Here is a 16,238-nt window from a genome sequence, read left to right on the forward strand (position 1 = left end):
TTATGTTAATTTCATAAAAATATATAATTGTCGCTTCTTAACAATAATGTTAGACGTTTATTTATATAGTTGATAAGATATTTTAACATAGTGTAAATATACTGACTCAAAAGCAATATATTGAAAAAAAGAGTACTAATTAAGTATTAAGAAAGACCTATTTTTCAAGATATATCGCGTAAGTTACGTTTAATTAAAATACCTAATAGGCAAGTGTGTTCAAATTTTATAAAAAGAAAATAAATATATAGAACTAGATCTGAAAATACTATTTTAGAATGTACCTACTGTGTGAAACTATTAATAAACTTTTTGAACTGTGTGATTTTATTTATTATTATTAATAAATATTCCTTATATCGAGTACTTTATTCCCAAAATTCCGTTAACAAATTAGATGACATTCTAGGCGCCATTTTTTCCGGTATACGTCATGTCAATACCACAGATTATTTTAGATCTCGATTCTCAACCGAATGTCAAGTTAATGATTGTCAAGTTAATTCAAGTTCAAAACTGAAGGAATAAGAATTGTTTATGGGAAATAAAAATCATTTATGTGTAGACGTATATTACAACTGACGACTAAACAATGTCATATTATTTACTAAAGGCCTTTCGAGGCCATATTTGCTATCCTAGCTTCAATTTGCCGTCTAATATTCGCATTGACGTTTGGTAGTTCATTGTTTCTCCTGACAGACATCTCGATTTTCTGTACGACTTGTATCTCCCTTGGCCAAGCTATGAAGTTTGTAACGTAACAGTCGACGTCAGAGCCGAGCCTGCCAGTTCTCCCACAGCGATGTATGTAATCCGCAGTGTATAGAGGAAAGTCGTAATTTATTATGTGACGTGTCTGTAAAGAAAAATATTGACTGCGGTTTAGTATTCGGGCGCAGGGGGGATAGCGGGGCTAGGGGGGAGGATATGGGTATTCTCTCAAAATGAATGAATGAATGAATTAATAAATGAATGAATATCTGAATGAATGAATGAATATACTTAATTATTATTTCGGCTTGAACTATTAAGCAAAATAAGTAAAGTAACATAGAGCCTATAATGTCCCACTCCACTGCAAAGACTTCTCTTTTTACAGGGCGTTTAAGACTGGGACACTGAAATCACACTTCATACAATTTAACCATGCTTAACCTAAACAAATCATCGAGTTACATTACCGGACATTAAACTCACCCTTAATATATCGAGACCACGTGATGCAATATCTGTACACGATAAAACATTCACTTGGCCATTTTTATACAAGTCGAGCTGTCCCTGCTTCAACGGTACCGCCATTTGACCATTAATGTTTATGCATTCGACATTATTCTCATTAAGAAACATGGAAACGAAATCGCACGTCGACGTTTTGTTTGAGAATATCATGACAGGTCGTTTTAAATTAACATCTGTTTGTACTAACTTTAAAAGTTCCATTGGCTTCTGAGCCTTGCCAAGTCGAAAAAATCTGAAATAAAAATGAATTACTGATTAAAGTATATCACTGGCTCCTTGTTCTAGTAGTTAGCTCATGTATATGCTGACCCTGAGGTCCTGGGTTTAGACCCCGAGTCGGATCATTTATTATTAGTGTAAGACAGTAATTATAAAGTTTTGTCTTAGTACGATTTACAGCCTGAATCAGTTCAAGTCAAAAGTCAAAGATGATTAACCGCAATGGTAACTAATAAATAAAAACAGGTCATTAACAAAAAACATAATTGTTTTTATATCTAGAAAGATAAGTTTGTTTGTACATATTTTTTTTTTATATATCCTTCTACTTATGTGTACGAATACTGGTTTTTGTGTGTAGTAAGACCAATTTTAATATAAAATTACTTACTTATGGGGCACATGTGGTAATAACTTGTGTATATTACTAGTAGTTACAGTGCGTAGTGACTGAGGGTCCATGAAGGAGTTGACTGCTTCCGGTAGTTCATGGGGCAGAGTGGCACTAACCAATGTTACTTGACATCCTTTTGGAGGTGTCTTAATTTCCACTTTAAACTGAATCTGTTATGAGATGAAAAAAAAATTGTAAACTTAAAAAAAAAGCCAGCATAACTACAAACATAAGGGACCTAACATCTTAGTTCTCAAGGTTAGAAGCATGTTGGGGATGTAAGGTATGATCAATAATTCTTACAGCACCAATGTCTATCAGAAGTAGTAAGTTCCTACCATCAGGAAACCCACATGCTTATTATTGACAAATGGAATGACAGTTAGAATATTACCATTTTGTAATGTGTGTGAGTTGAATGTCTCATTCATTGCTAGAGTGGAACAGATACAAATCTTACTGATTGGTTTTGTCACAATTAGTTGTGATTACTACAGTAGCAAGGTAGTCAAGTTTCAGGAGCTGCAATTAGACTTTTTAAAAGTTGGCAGAAACTGTGTACTGCGCAACATTACTAGGTCCTTACTGTCAATAATTATATGAGACTACTTGGATAAGCCCATCTGGATAGGTACCACCTACTCATCAGATATTCTACTGCCAAACAGCAGTACTGAATATTGTTGTGTTCGGGTTTGAAGGATGAATGAGCCAGTGAGAGCCAGGCACAAAGGACATAACATCTTAGTTCCCAAGATTTGTAGCACATTGGTGATGTAAGGAATGGTTAATATTTCCTACACTGTCATTGTCTACGGTGGTAGTGACTACTGACCATTAAGTGGCCCATTTGCTTGTCCGCCAACCAAAACAAATAAAAATATATATATATTTATTAGCATTTAGTACTTACTGCAAATTTTTTCATCAAGTTAGCCAATTTATCAATAAAGCTATCATCTAACAATGTATCTGCTTCATCCAGAATAATATGGTGTACATTGTGTACTTTGAAAATACCAGTCGTAACCAGCTTGCTATAAGCACCAAGTGTGGTTACAAGTAGATCACAGTACTCCACCGGAGGATCTAGCAACTTTTTTTTTGTTTTGCCACCAATGAGTGTTGAGACATTTATGTTCAAATTCTCTGTTAACTTTTGAGCCACTTCTCCTATTTGTGTTGCTATAAAACAAAACTTTTATTAACATAATTTGTAATTTTTTGAAGGATAAACATTCACAATAAAAATGTTTTTTTTTAGGCTAGACCCACCAAAGTGTCGCCTTTGCGCAAGCCCCTCTGGGTAGGCGCCCTAGCGTAATGACCCACTCATCAGATATTCTACAGCCTAACAGCATTACTCAGTATTGTTGTGTTCCAGTTTTAAGGGTGAGTGAGCCACTGTAACTACAGGCACAAGGGTTGTTATATGTTGGTAAATGCTAATAAATCCTTACCTAATTCTCTACTGGGTGTTATAACCACAGCCATAGGACTATTAAACTCTTCCGGAACATGAGCCTTCCATTCCATTATATGTTGTAGAACCGGTAACAAGTACGCCAGAGTCTTCCCACAGCCTGTTTCAGCCGTCATTACTGTGTTATACCCTTGCATAATAGAGGGAAACGACTTAGCCTGAATAGCGGTAGGTAAAGAGTAACCTAAGTGTAACATAACCTCTTTTAATTCTTCACAAAGTCCAATCTCTTCGAAACTCTTCTTATAAACCTCTTTTTCTTCTTTTTTATTAGCATTTCCATAAATAATAAAATAATCATTTTTTGATTTTGCATTCAACCAGCCCTGTGAAGCGAGTTTTACACCTTCAAACTTGCTATAACTTTGGCCCTCGTAATGATTAAACTCAGCTCGTTTACAAGATATAATAGGTAGCTTCTTCTTTGCCTGGGCACTATAATACCGACAATAGGAGAGTTTTAATAGTTGCCGTAATTTAGACATAGCGACAGAGGTTTATCTGATTAATTTACACTTAATTTTGTTAAAAATCTACTTCCATGTCGTAAACACTATTTTGAAATTTGACAGCCTAACCTCAATTTTTGTATTTCTTATTTTACACTCGCAAATAAAGCAAGCGTATTGCACTATACAGCCACTTTTTAGACATTTTTTTTCCTCAAAGTAGTGTAACTAATATAGACAGCATTATGAAAGTTAACTTTGGCTGGATTACCATTTATTTATTCAAATGTCTTAATCTCGGCTTTTTAAGTTCATATATATATTTGCTTACTTGTGGTTATCATCTTTCATGTGCTATTAAATCTCCTAAATAAATGCATCAAACTATCTGGCATATCTGCATTAGATATGTGAATTAGCCCTTAGCCTAAGGTGTTATTATTTTTATAACATGATGTCTTGTATTATGATATGTACGTAATATAATTTATATGACTATATATTAAAACAATCAAGTGAAAAAGCAGTTTTTTTTTTGTTTCGTTTGGTTTTTTCTCAACTAGCTATACAGAAAAAAATTGCCCAGCACATAGAAAGAAAATATGGCCTAAGAATGTGCACTTGCTAAAAAATAAACTCACCTAGAAACACTTACCCAAAAACACTAATCCATTGATGTATAAAGGAATATATTCAATTTGTTAGAAATAAGTGTTATTATTTAACAAAGTATTAATTTTCTGTTGGAATATCTTAATCTATGATCTAAATTGCCTGTACACCAGAAGACTATTTTTGAGTAGAGTATGCCGGATACATACCAATAGAAAATTTTAAGAAATCTACAGCGAGTAATAATGATATATTGCGAATGGTGAACTACGCTTACTATCAAAATCAATATATACTTTATTCAAGTAGGCAAGCACTTTTGAATCGTAATTTAACAAACTATATTAAGTGAAACTACCATCGGTTCGGAATGTAGATTCTAACTTAACTCTTAACTTCTGCTAAAAAAATAAAAAAATCGATTACAGCCATATTTCGATATTATTGTTTCTAAAGTATAGTACCGACATCGTTTTAAAAAAACGCCGCTTAGATTTTGGATCAAGCTTGTTGTTGTATTGAGATACGACAAACATTAAAATGTACAAATATTATTATAAGTATTATAAACAGGATGTTTTCGAATACACGCAAATATAACAACCCCAATTAATATGGGTTCATTATTATAGTTTAGTTTCAGAAGAGACAATATCGTAGGTGTACACATGTTTATATTTTGCATATGTATATTGCTTATATATATATTCACACTGACGTAGACGCGTGCATCCAAGTTGAATTAATTAATATTGAATATAAAAACGAATATGTTTATTTGAATAAAGTAATTTATTGACATAAAAATTAATAACATTCAGTGCTTAAATATATACAAGTATGAATTTAAATTAGTTACTGTATAAATCTTGACCGCGTGGAATGGTGACAAGAATGCATGCAATGCTAGCAGCATTTCCCCGTTGAATCGCAATTCCGATCCTCTGGGCTAAAAACGAACCAGCCCTCCTGTCACCAGTGGAGGCAATAAGGCGAAGTACTTTTGATGAAGCTTTTTGCACAACTACTCCAAGGGCCAAATGTTTCGACAGCAAATGAGTCAAAAAAGTAATTTGACTTAAGACACGAATATTTAGATCTTTTTTGTTTCAGCTTTATCCGCAGCGGCACCGGCTCTTAACAAACATAATCGAATTTGTATTGTTTTGCTGTCTCTACTCTTAGCTTATCTTTTAACAAAATTGACCACTTACAGTTTACTATTTGGAACAGTACAGATTTGGAAGATATTTGTAAGAACGACAAAGAAGAGAATGGTTGAGAGATTAGTTGCAATTTGATAAAATAACAATAAATATTCGATATTTTACATTATTACCAAAACTAAAAACTATAAACAAAACCTAACAAAGAAAAAAATTATAAAGGCTGCTATCATCACAGATGATTTAAAAATACATTTGCCGGTACATCCTCATTTGACTCCACAGACTTGCCTATGACGCTTTTCTTTTCCAGGACGCAACACTCACTAAAATGCAGTTCAATAAATAACGCCTTATAAATTTCAATAAACACAATGAATTATACATTTTTCTTGGAAATATGTGACATCTACCTTTGTAGTTCTTTCCTAAAGTTTTGTTACGTCATCCTACAATACCTACTTGACTGACCTTCACCTACGTAAGATGATTTATTTTGTATATTACATTAAACATTACATTAAATGTAATTCATGTACTTAATTAAGTATGTTGTTATATTATTCTAGTGAATTCAAAATAAAGACAATTTGTAAGTTAATGTTATTTGAAACCTAATTATCTAAAGTAACCAAGTTTTTGATCTGGTTTTTATTTGTCCGGGGTTCGTTGTTAAATGTGGATATATATAGCGAGTATTCCAAGGTACCGTTTAGAATTTGTTCAAAATTGTCTCAAACGTTATATCAATTTAAAGTGTAGTTACAATTGTTTACATCTATTTAAGACAGTGGATGATCGTCTACTTGTTTTAACCAATAAAAACATGTAATAACCTATATTTTATATACCTGGAGAGTTTGAAGTTATATGCGTTTCATAAACATGTTAGAACCGGGATTTTTAACCATGATGTGATCATAGCATTAGTTTGTCATTATAATTGAAGTCGTCCTCGGCAGTGAAGTAAAACATCATGAGCAAATTACCATCAACCAATTAACTCCAAACCTTTTGCTCTCTAGAGGACAAAAGGCTCTAATCCTACAGGACATTCATAGACTGATAGTTATTTTTTATATGTACATTTATACATTTTATACATACATACGTACGTTTTACACGTACGCCTGTTTAGAACTATTAGCCTAGTTTGGACTAGCTACCAGGTCCGACTTCGCATTGCAAAGATATTTTTATAATGCTCTTCTTAACTAAATATCATTCGCTAACCGATCAATTCACCCGTACTTTGCCAATCGCGCTATACATCACACAACATTCCAAGGTGTTTGTTTTTTTTTTCAAATATTATGTGCTAATATGTCTTCAATTGTTATTTCGAAGTCCAATGTCGAATTACAATATACTATTTGTCAAAATTATTATAAAGTTTTTAAAACTATTACGTATGTCATTTACTTTGATCCTGACGCGCAGCTTTGCCGTTTTAACATCAACTAATTTTACAAATTGTGTTTTTATCTATTTTATTTTTCCGTGTAAATTATTTCCTTCGAAAATTTCACTTTTACATTATTCGTCTATTTGTTTTTACTTTAATATTAACGAGTATTCAACGTCGTTTCACTTAATGTAATGATGTCGGCACCACTCTGTACAACTGATGTAGAGACTGCACTTTTTGTGTTCTAGTAATGTTTTGCTCCTGTTATCTACATGTTAAAAGAAACTCGATTTGAATAAAATTTATTTTAATTCAGTGGCGGCAAACGTTGTCACATAATTCATTTCCGTCGCTTATATATAAGATTTATTTCGTTTAAAGCATTTTAGTATTTATTTGAAACAATTACAAGTAACATTTATTTAAATGAAATTAAACTTTTCTTACAACATACTAAGGTTTATAAATACTGTACAAATTGGATATCACTACGATAATAGTACTCAGATACATTATTGTTTTATAGAATGTGGTATCTATGGGGTCACTTCCAAGTAATTATTCTGTTGCCAGTGATAAACTTTATTCAAATAGCTATTATCGTGATAACCACACTTCTCTTTCCGCAGAATTACCCAGAAAATGCGAACGTATCAGGTAAGTTTTTCATTCAGAAATTCCATGATTTATTATGAGAACTATAAAGTACTCTTTATTTTCACTATATAAACAAAACATTTAACAAAAAAAAACCGACTACAAATAAAACACTATTCCAAAACGCAACGTGTTTCCATGAATAATGTAGTCAGCTCTGATAGGCATCTAACCTTTACAGTCCCTCAAGGCAGTGTATTGGGCCCAACCTTGTTCTTAGTTTATGTCAATGACTTATACAGACTCAAAATACCTAATTGTAAAATCATAATATATGCCGATAATACATCCCTACTTGTCCATGGTGATACTTGGGTTGAGGCTCGTGAGAGGGCTGAATCCGCCTTTGCTGTGGTTATGAATTGGCTTTCCTGTAATTTATTGACACTTAATATAGAAAGAACACATTTATTGGTTTCGGTTCCAAATACGCCTTACCACAATTCATTTTTTCACTAGCTGCTCACAAATGTTCTGAGTTCCAGTACAATGTTCCTTGTAGTTGTAAAAATGTATCTAATCACTACTCGTACTAAAAGTATTAAGTATTTAGGGGTGTCAATTAATGAAAGTCTTAGTTGGAATTCAGTCTCTGATATCACGTCTAACAAAGATTACCAATGTGTTTAAAAGACTGAGAGCATCGCACATTAAAATTTTATTACAGGCGGTTATAAATTCTGCCACATATCGCACCCTTACTGTGAGCCGTTAAGGAGTTCCATTGATTATCATATTCGATTAATTACTTGACTATAACCACATTACAGTAGAAGACTCAAATATCCGGATACCCTATAAAAATTCGACCGAGTATCGTTAATTTGCTCTTCAGAATTGAAAGGTTCCGTTACTTTGTCATGGATTCCATAATCAGAAGGTAACCAAACTCTCATCAAACTACCCTTGAAGTATGTCCTTTCCAATAAAAAAGAATCATCCAAATTGGTTGACGTGATATTGAGTTATTCGACCATTTATCGCGCACATACTTAATGCAAATTTTAGACTTTTTTCTTATAGATGCCATCATCAGAACTGGACCAAATTGAAATTCGACCACACGGGAAGCAATAGTTTTCAAATAAAAAAAAATCATCAAAATCGTTTCACCCAGTCGAAAGTTCTGAGGTAACAAACATAAAGACGATTCGATAACCTCCTCCTTTTTGAAGTCGGTTAAAAATTAATCATGCTTTGGTAGAAATAAAATCTATTAAATACAATTATTCATTCGAATTTTGAGACAATAGTTTTTAATTTATTCATTTGTCTTCACAGACAGGTTGGTTTTTTTTGCCTTTTTTTGTTACATTGGTATTTGTTCCGTAATCAATAACGTTAACAAAACTGATATGCATATTTTTCGTGACACCCAAACTTAAGACTTTTTCAAAGAAATCAAATAAGAGATTATCCTTACGTAAGTCAGAGGTGTTCAAGAATTACTTTCTATACAAATTTGTTAGCAAAACATTCCATTCTATGTATGTTCGCCTGATCAAAAACCGAGGTTTTATGTTTTACACGCTCCGGGCACTTTATTAAGCTACTAAGCTACTAATTGAATCATATTCATATTTTACTAGAACCTTATGTTATTGGTAACTTTGTATTAAAAAACAAACAAAATAAGTACCCTACTAATAAAGATCGAATAAAAGACGTCATAAATGTTTTAGACGGCCAAAGTTTCGATTTCGTGATCGTGGGTGGAGGATCAGCCGGCTGCGTGATCGCCAACCGACTTACTGAAGCTAACACGAACGTGCTCCTCATTGAGGCTGGAGATGACCCTCCATATATTACAGAAGTAAGTATCCAATATCAGAGCTTTTTTTTACATTAATTTTGTGCTAAAAATCCATTGATTTTTAGCACAACATTAATGTAATGTATTTTTCTGGACAGCAAACATCGCCACAATGAAAAACTTCTATCATTTTGATATTTTGATATCCCAAACTCACCACAAAACATGATCTTTAAATGTCAGAGATCGATGTGCGACGCTAATACTTATGAAATTTAAGTCGGATCAAATTAGCATACCACCCCACTCAGATTTCATATACAAATAGAGTTCTTAAAGAATTGCATTGCAGGTATATTCAAATTTAATTATTATTTTTAATAATTTTTATCGAAACAAAATTGTAGGGAACCTCATGATTTGGTTCAATATTTTAAAAGATCATATGATACAGTTTAATTTAATAATGTTAACCATATCATCTTATACATTTGAAATAATATACGACTAAACGACGAAACTTTATCATTTTAAATTAATTTCAGATTCCAGGAATATCTGTGTTATTGGGTTCGTCTTTTCCCGATTGGAATTACTACACAGATAACGATGGCTCTTCTGGCAGTGCCCATAAAATGCACAAACTACATGCTATCCAAGGGAAAATGCTCGGAGGGTCAAGCAACGTCAATTACATGTATTACATTAGAGGAAATGAAAAGGACTACGAAAATTGGGCTGAAAGAGGAAATCTAGGCTGGGATTGGCGCACTGTTACTGAATATTTAGAGAAAAGCATTTGTCACATTGCAAATAACGACGCAAACTCTATAAACGAACCCAGAGGGTGCCTCGGTATATCACAACCATTATGGAAACAAGAAACAGAGGCATACTTAAATGCATTCAAAGAAAATGGTCATGATATTTTAGAAGACTTCAACCAGCTTGGATTTTCAACGCCAAGTTTCACAATTTACAACCGCCGTCGTCAAAGCACTGCATTTACATTCATTAAACCAATCATGAAAAGAAAAAATTTATATTTGCTTAAAAATACCATGGCTACTAAAATAATTCTCGACAGAAATAAAAAAGCCATCGGTGTCGAAGTAAAATATAATGGCGTTATGAAAAAAATATACGCAAAAAAAGAAATAATTATATCGGCGGGTTCATTAAACAGTCCAAAATTATTAATGTTATCAGGAATTGGTGAAAAAGAACATCTAGAAAAAATTGGTATTGAAACAATTGTGAATTTGCCAAATGTTGGTGTGAACCTACAAGATCATATGTTAGTGCCTATAATTTTATCCGGTGGAAACAATTCAACATTTTTAATTGATAACTTTAATGCTTTAAAGCATGCAGATAAATTTCCTGTCGCAACAGTCATGGGTTTCATGGCTTTGGACAAGAACCAAAAGTATCCAGATTACCAAGTTACGGCGTTTCCGATATCCAGCGGTTCATTGCTACCGGCATTGATGTGTTCTGAAATTTTCGATTGGAATAATGAAATATGTATTGCTATAGCCAACTCTACTACACAAAGAGATATTCTGTATACGTTGGTATCTTTCCTGCACCCAAAATCAAGTGGAAAAGTTAGACTTAAAAGTAAAAAACCTGAAGACGAACCAATAATAAGCACTGGTTACTTTTCTAACGAGGACGACTTAGAAAAATTTGCGAAATGCGTTGAAGATTTCACACGGGTCACCAGTTCAACTTATTTTAAACAAATAAAATCAGAAGTAATCGATTTAAATGTTAAAGAATGTAAGCATATTGATTTCGGTAGTCAAAAATACTGGGAGTGTTATGTTTTTAACTTGGCAGCGTCACAATTTCACTTCTCAGGAACCTGTGCTATGGGCCCGGAAGGAGTGGGGGTGGTTGATGAGAGATTGAGGGTCAGAGGTGTGAAAGGTCTTAGAGTAGTTGACGCAAGTATTATGCCTTCAATTGTGAGTGGAAACACATATGCTTCAGTGATAATGATTGCTGAAAAGGCGTCTGATATGATTAAAATAGATAATAAATTGATGACGACGAAATATAACGTATTTGAAGATAAAATATCACGCGAGAATTCTTACATATAGAATACAGTAAATTACTGTTCAGAGTATCGGAGAGTTTTAGGAACAATGCGGGGTTTGCAATAAAAATGTTTTCAAGAGATTCCTTTTCAGTTTTATTTTAGATCTTGACACTTATGATATTAACAATCAGAAACGATATAAAAAAATCGAATGTTTTAAACAATTAATTTCACCATTTCATACAAACTAACTCTCCCAATCTGGGTTAAAATAATGTTGTGAAAAAAAAGGTTTCATTTTTAATTACTTAATCAATCAATAAGAAAATTCTCAAAACGACTCGCACAAATAAATGTAATTATGCATAGTTAACTGTTATAAATAAATTCATACCTAAAATAAAGAAAAATCTGAACAGAAAACGGTAAAATTGATTAATGAAAAACAAACGATCTTTCGGAAGTTAGTGATTTTAACTTTACTTACAAATACGCACAACTAATACTTCCTCGCAATCATTGAATCAGTTACATTAAGACAAAGCCTATTTATATATACAAAACAGTTATATATATATATATATTAAAACTCCTTACAATATAATATAATAGGATACAGTACAAAGATGAAAGGAGTTTCTCGTTTACACCTTAGAAATTAACACGTGCAGAATAAAATAACTTTATATACAAAACTTAACAAATTTACAAAATAAAATAAACTTAAAACGTATGATTTTTATCATACCCAACATCTTTTAGCTCAAATAACATCAGTCGGACTATACACCAGCCGAGAGATTCAATGTACTATTCTAAATTTCATAATTCATTATCTTCATGTGTAAATACATTGACGTGAAAACTCTTAAACTCTTTGTTTTGTTTGTTGTTTATAAAATTACTGTTTTGTCAACACATACCTGAATGTATCAAAATATACATATAAATAATCGTTATCACATTTAACACAGTTCTGTAACATACAGTACAATAGAGAAAAACAAAAGCCGTATCAAACATTTCAGTGAAAATTGCTTTCAGAGAGGGTCCCCATAACCGGTATCCGCTCTAAGCTTAACCGATGTTATTTGAGCTGGATTTATCATACGGATGTTCGTATTACTGATAGATTCACTACAACTTATTTAAGGCGACATTCACCAAAATATAACGATTAGTCAGTCTTGGAAGACAATGAAGTTCCTTTCTTGTTTTTACGGTAAATGTTACATTTTATTTTCTTTTCATCAACCGACAAATCAAAACACTTTAATCACGATAATTTTAAACGAAAGTTAACTTGATCGACATTAGCAATAATATAATTATAATTATAATTGTGAATAATTTTTTTATTTTTAACCCATTCATTACTCTTGATTTCATAATAAATTTTTTACTGAGATTTAATTCTCATTTATATTATTGATCAATAGGCATAAGACGCCAATTAGCGATTACTTTGAAATATGTGACAAATGAGGTTTTTTTTTCCGAAACGGCAATGAATGGGTTAAGCTGTCAATCAGTTTTAATGTTTTAAACGATAGCTGTATTTGTAATTTACTGCGGAAAAATTTGCCTGTTTTTACAAAATAATATAAACATCTTTTTAATATTAATATTACATGGAATTTTTCAAAATTTGTCATAACAAAAACTTAATCAAATCTGTTTATAATATCTGTTTCAGATAGCAAGGTTTTCATAGTTGTTATTTAAATTAAACATTTACTTTACAATTTTATGAAAGGAACTCCATAAATAAATCGAAGATAAATATTTTATACAAATTGTTCTAAATAGTTAAATACTTTTGTACAAATTGCGACTAGATACCGGTACAGTCACAGTCAACTGTTTTTTTTTTTTTTTAATTTATTTTACAATATGAATAAAGTATACAGGATAGTAAGATGCGTTTGAATGGTTTTAATCGTATATATTGAAGTACAGGTCCTTTTGACACAATTTCAAGAAGAATTGCGCTGCGCACTAAATATTAAATACTAGCAATTTATATATTTATTTCGATTAGAAAAAAAACTTAGTTGTCCGACCAAGGGTCGAACTTATTGAGAAAACCTCACCAAATTTTCGTCACAACCTAACGAATAGTTTAGGTACACAGACAATTTATTTTTGTTTGTAAATGTGAGTACGTTATGTATTTTCTATGTATCACCCGACTCTTATAATTCAGTGGTAGGACAATTCAACACTGTCAGAGAGTAGGCGCAAAATGCACAGAAATGTAGATATGCTGAAAATTCAATTTTGTACGTTCTGTCAAGGCACATGACATTCAATGCATAAATCAATATAGAAGGATAGCCCATTAAAGCTACAGAATTATATCCATACTGGCATTGATAAAGTTTTCAGACATTATTTTATACAATACGCCTGTGACGTCAACGCATTAAATGATACCTCTAATAATATATAACGTTCTAATACCAAATTTCATTTACTTAGACACAGGACTTTTTTTTTCATTTCATAAATTTACAATATCCCATGACATTATCCAAGTTATTGTTACATAAATATTAACGGGTTAATACAGGTCAAAAGTTGCCGTTCCTAACTATTCATTCAAAAAATAATTAACCTAAAGTAATGCCGGCTGAAGTCAAAGGGGACTGAGCGGGGAGCGGGTGAGCGGATACGCCCAGCACTCGAGCTCCCGCGCAGCTTTGACTTTTCTACAGGTTTTTGAATTAATTTTGCAAATGGTGTTTTAATTTCCGTGCGAATTATATAGTTATTAAGATAAATTATAGCCTTATATTAATGAGTATCAATGGCCGTGTGATGACGTCGTTGCCACTCTGTATATAAACTTTTATTTACTAAGAAATACATAGAATATGCGACCGATCCAAATGAAGTGTACCACATATTACTCACTAATCTACTTCATAAATATTAAACCGATAATGTTTGAGAACATTGATTATTGTAAATATTTATATTTGTAGTACATAATAATCTATGGAATCCTATACATGATAATGACAAAATCAATCAAGTACATATTAAGAAAACTTAACTCTGTGCGTTATCGACAACAGCCACTAAATTCAAAGGAGAGCAACAAATTTTTATAGTTGACAAGTATGAGCACAAACCTAACATACTCTCAGTGCGTTCACAAATGTCAAGTCAGATGAGGCGGTATTTCGACAAAACCAGAAATATTAGGCTATTAATGGTTTCACGTGCTATCCGAGGCTCGGGAGTGTAACAAGTTAACAAAAACGCCTTTTGTGACGTTCGAAATGGAATATCAAGATTTGTAGCCGTGGAAGCAAAATTCACTAATAAAATTCGTCTCATTAATCGATTTGAAGTAACGCTAAGTTTAACATCGATTTTTGAAAATCTTGTACCAAGTGATATCGATTTACGATAAATTAATAAGTCTGATATCTATTATTTAAATGCTTACGATGAATAAAACCATTGCAAAATTCATCATTTGGTGTATTTATTAGTAAAATGTATTATTGTCGTAGAGATTTATTTTTTAATGAGGTTATTCTAATGTTGTAGCGAAACATCGCATCGTACCATCCTGTATTTATTATATAAAAACGTAAATGTATCACAAAGTATTGAATTTACTCGAACTACACATTTATCTACGGTAACCAATGCGACATTTAACCTATAAGCTAGCGGCAACCCACGACTTTGTCCGTGTTCTCGGAGAACATATGTATTTGTTTATTTTTAAATTACAGTATAAAAATCTGCAATATTAATTTGATATTATCTTTTATTTGGTTAGACGTTAACATTTTCTATCACAGATTCCATACGAGTGATGAAAAAGCTAACGTTATAGATGCATTCGCTTCTCTTTATGGTTTATTATGATATTATTTTTTTATGCGGTTTGTATATATGGTATGGGCAACGCACATCCTCTAAATGAGATAAAACGACCGTTACGCTCTCAAGAAAATTCTAGAATAAATTAAAAAAAACCAAGTCCGGAAATATCGGAATAGCTGTAAAACCTTTGTTCTTCTGTTAAGATTTTGTGTATATAACACAACTCATCGCAGTGTGAAAGAAATAAAGAAAAAATCTGTCCTAATTCAACTCCAGTGAATCAGGGACACTTCGGTCCATATATCTTTACAAAAAAGCCCCACTAGATAGAAAAATACGCAGATCATTAATACACATTAAAGAAAAAAAAATCGACGGATTTTGTATTCCTAATGAATAATGTTCCTCATTAATTAGCTAAGCCAACATTGGTAGGCCTCAATGGTAAATCAGTTTTTATGCCCACGATGTCTATGGTTACACTGGTCATCCTAACAATAAACATTTACCAATAAATGTTATATGGATAGTGGGATAATTAAGCTACCTAAGATTGAAGAATATAAGATTGAAGATTTAAGAACTGTTATTATAAGACGTCCATGACCTATGGAACCGACCGTATATGCACAGTGAATGAAAATATTTCAAACAGCCGCTTCAAACTTTTAATGCAAAACGTCGTAAGTAACAATTAAGTTCCAATTTCAACAATCAATTTTAACTTCAAAAGGTCATATGTTACTATATTTTTAGTTGATAGATTTATATTTTGGAATTATTGCAAAACATTATAAGTAACGATCAGATTCTATTGCAACTTCGAAAAGTCATATGTTACTTGTATTTTTTCATAGATAAATTTAATGTTTTTTGGGAGTGTCATTAAAGATTGTATTAACGTTTAACCTATACTATTCATGCAAAACGTCATAAGTAAACAGGTTTTAATTTCA

The 16,238-nt window shown here is 32.1% G+C and overlaps 2 protein-coding genes across 2 annotated transcripts; one reads left to right on the forward strand and one right to left on the reverse strand.

Moving 5' to 3' along the window:
* Nucleotides 1-554: 554 nt before the first annotated feature.
* Dbp21e2 (DEAD box protein 21E2) lies at nucleotides 555-3,889 on the reverse strand. Its single transcript, XM_026633704.2, has 5 exons — nucleotides 3,319-3,889; nucleotides 2,772-3,043; nucleotides 1,856-2,028; nucleotides 1,201-1,477; nucleotides 555-859 (listed from the first exon to the last, which is right to left on the reverse strand). The coding sequence occupies exons 1-5, from the start codon at nucleotides 3,824-3,826 to the stop codon at nucleotides 608-610; spliced, it is 1,482 nt and encodes a 493-aa protein (XP_026489489.2). The 5' UTR covers nucleotides 3,827-3,889; the 3' UTR covers nucleotides 555-607.
* A 3,496-nt stretch (nucleotides 3,890-7,385) lies between these two features.
* Nucleotides 7,386-11,576, forward strand: LOC113395962 (ecdysone oxidase-like). The gene is made up of 3 exons (XM_026633711.2): nucleotides 7,386-7,633; nucleotides 9,316-9,446; nucleotides 9,932-11,576. Exons 1-3 carry the CDS (start codon nucleotides 7,504-7,506, stop codon nucleotides 11,495-11,497), a joined length of 1,827 nt encoding a protein of 608 aa, XP_026489496.2. The 5' UTR covers nucleotides 7,386-7,503; the 3' UTR covers nucleotides 11,498-11,576.
* Nucleotides 11,577-16,238: the final 4,662 nt, after the last annotated feature.

Source organism: Vanessa tameamea, chromosome 10, assembly GCF_037043105.1.
Source record: "Vanessa tameamea isolate UH-Manoa-2023 chromosome 10, ilVanTame1 primary haplotype, whole genome shotgun sequence".
Classification (NCBI taxonomy): Eukaryota; Metazoa; Arthropoda; class Insecta; order Lepidoptera; family Nymphalidae; genus Vanessa; species Vanessa tameamea.

Excerpts from the sequence above, each read along its gene's own strand:
- Dbp21e2 (XM_026633704.2), bottom strand. The coding sequence starts at position 3,826 with ATGTCTAAATTACGGCAACTATTAAAACTCTCCTATTGTCGGTATTAT. Across the intron at positions 3,044-3,318 it reads AACACCCAGTAGAGAATTAG|CAACACAAATAGGAGAAGTG; the intron begins GTAAGGATTTAT and ends TTTGTTTTATAG. Across the intron at positions 2,029-2,771 it reads ACTTGATGAAAAAATTTGCA|ATTCAGTTTAAAGTGGAAAT; the intron begins GTAAGTACTAAA and ends ATCTCATAACAG.
- LOC113395962 (XM_026633711.2), top strand. The coding sequence starts at position 7,504 with ATGTGGTATCTATGGGGTCACTTCCAAGTAATTATTCTGTTGCCAGTG. Across the intron at positions 7,634-9,315 it reads AGAAAATGCGAACGTATCAG|ACGGCCAAAGTTTCGATTTC; the intron begins GTAAGTTTTTCA and ends TAAATGTTTTAG. Across the intron at positions 9,447-9,931 it reads ACCCTCCATATATTACAGAA|ATTCCAGGAATATCTGTGTT; the intron begins GTAAGTATCCAA and ends AATTAATTTCAG.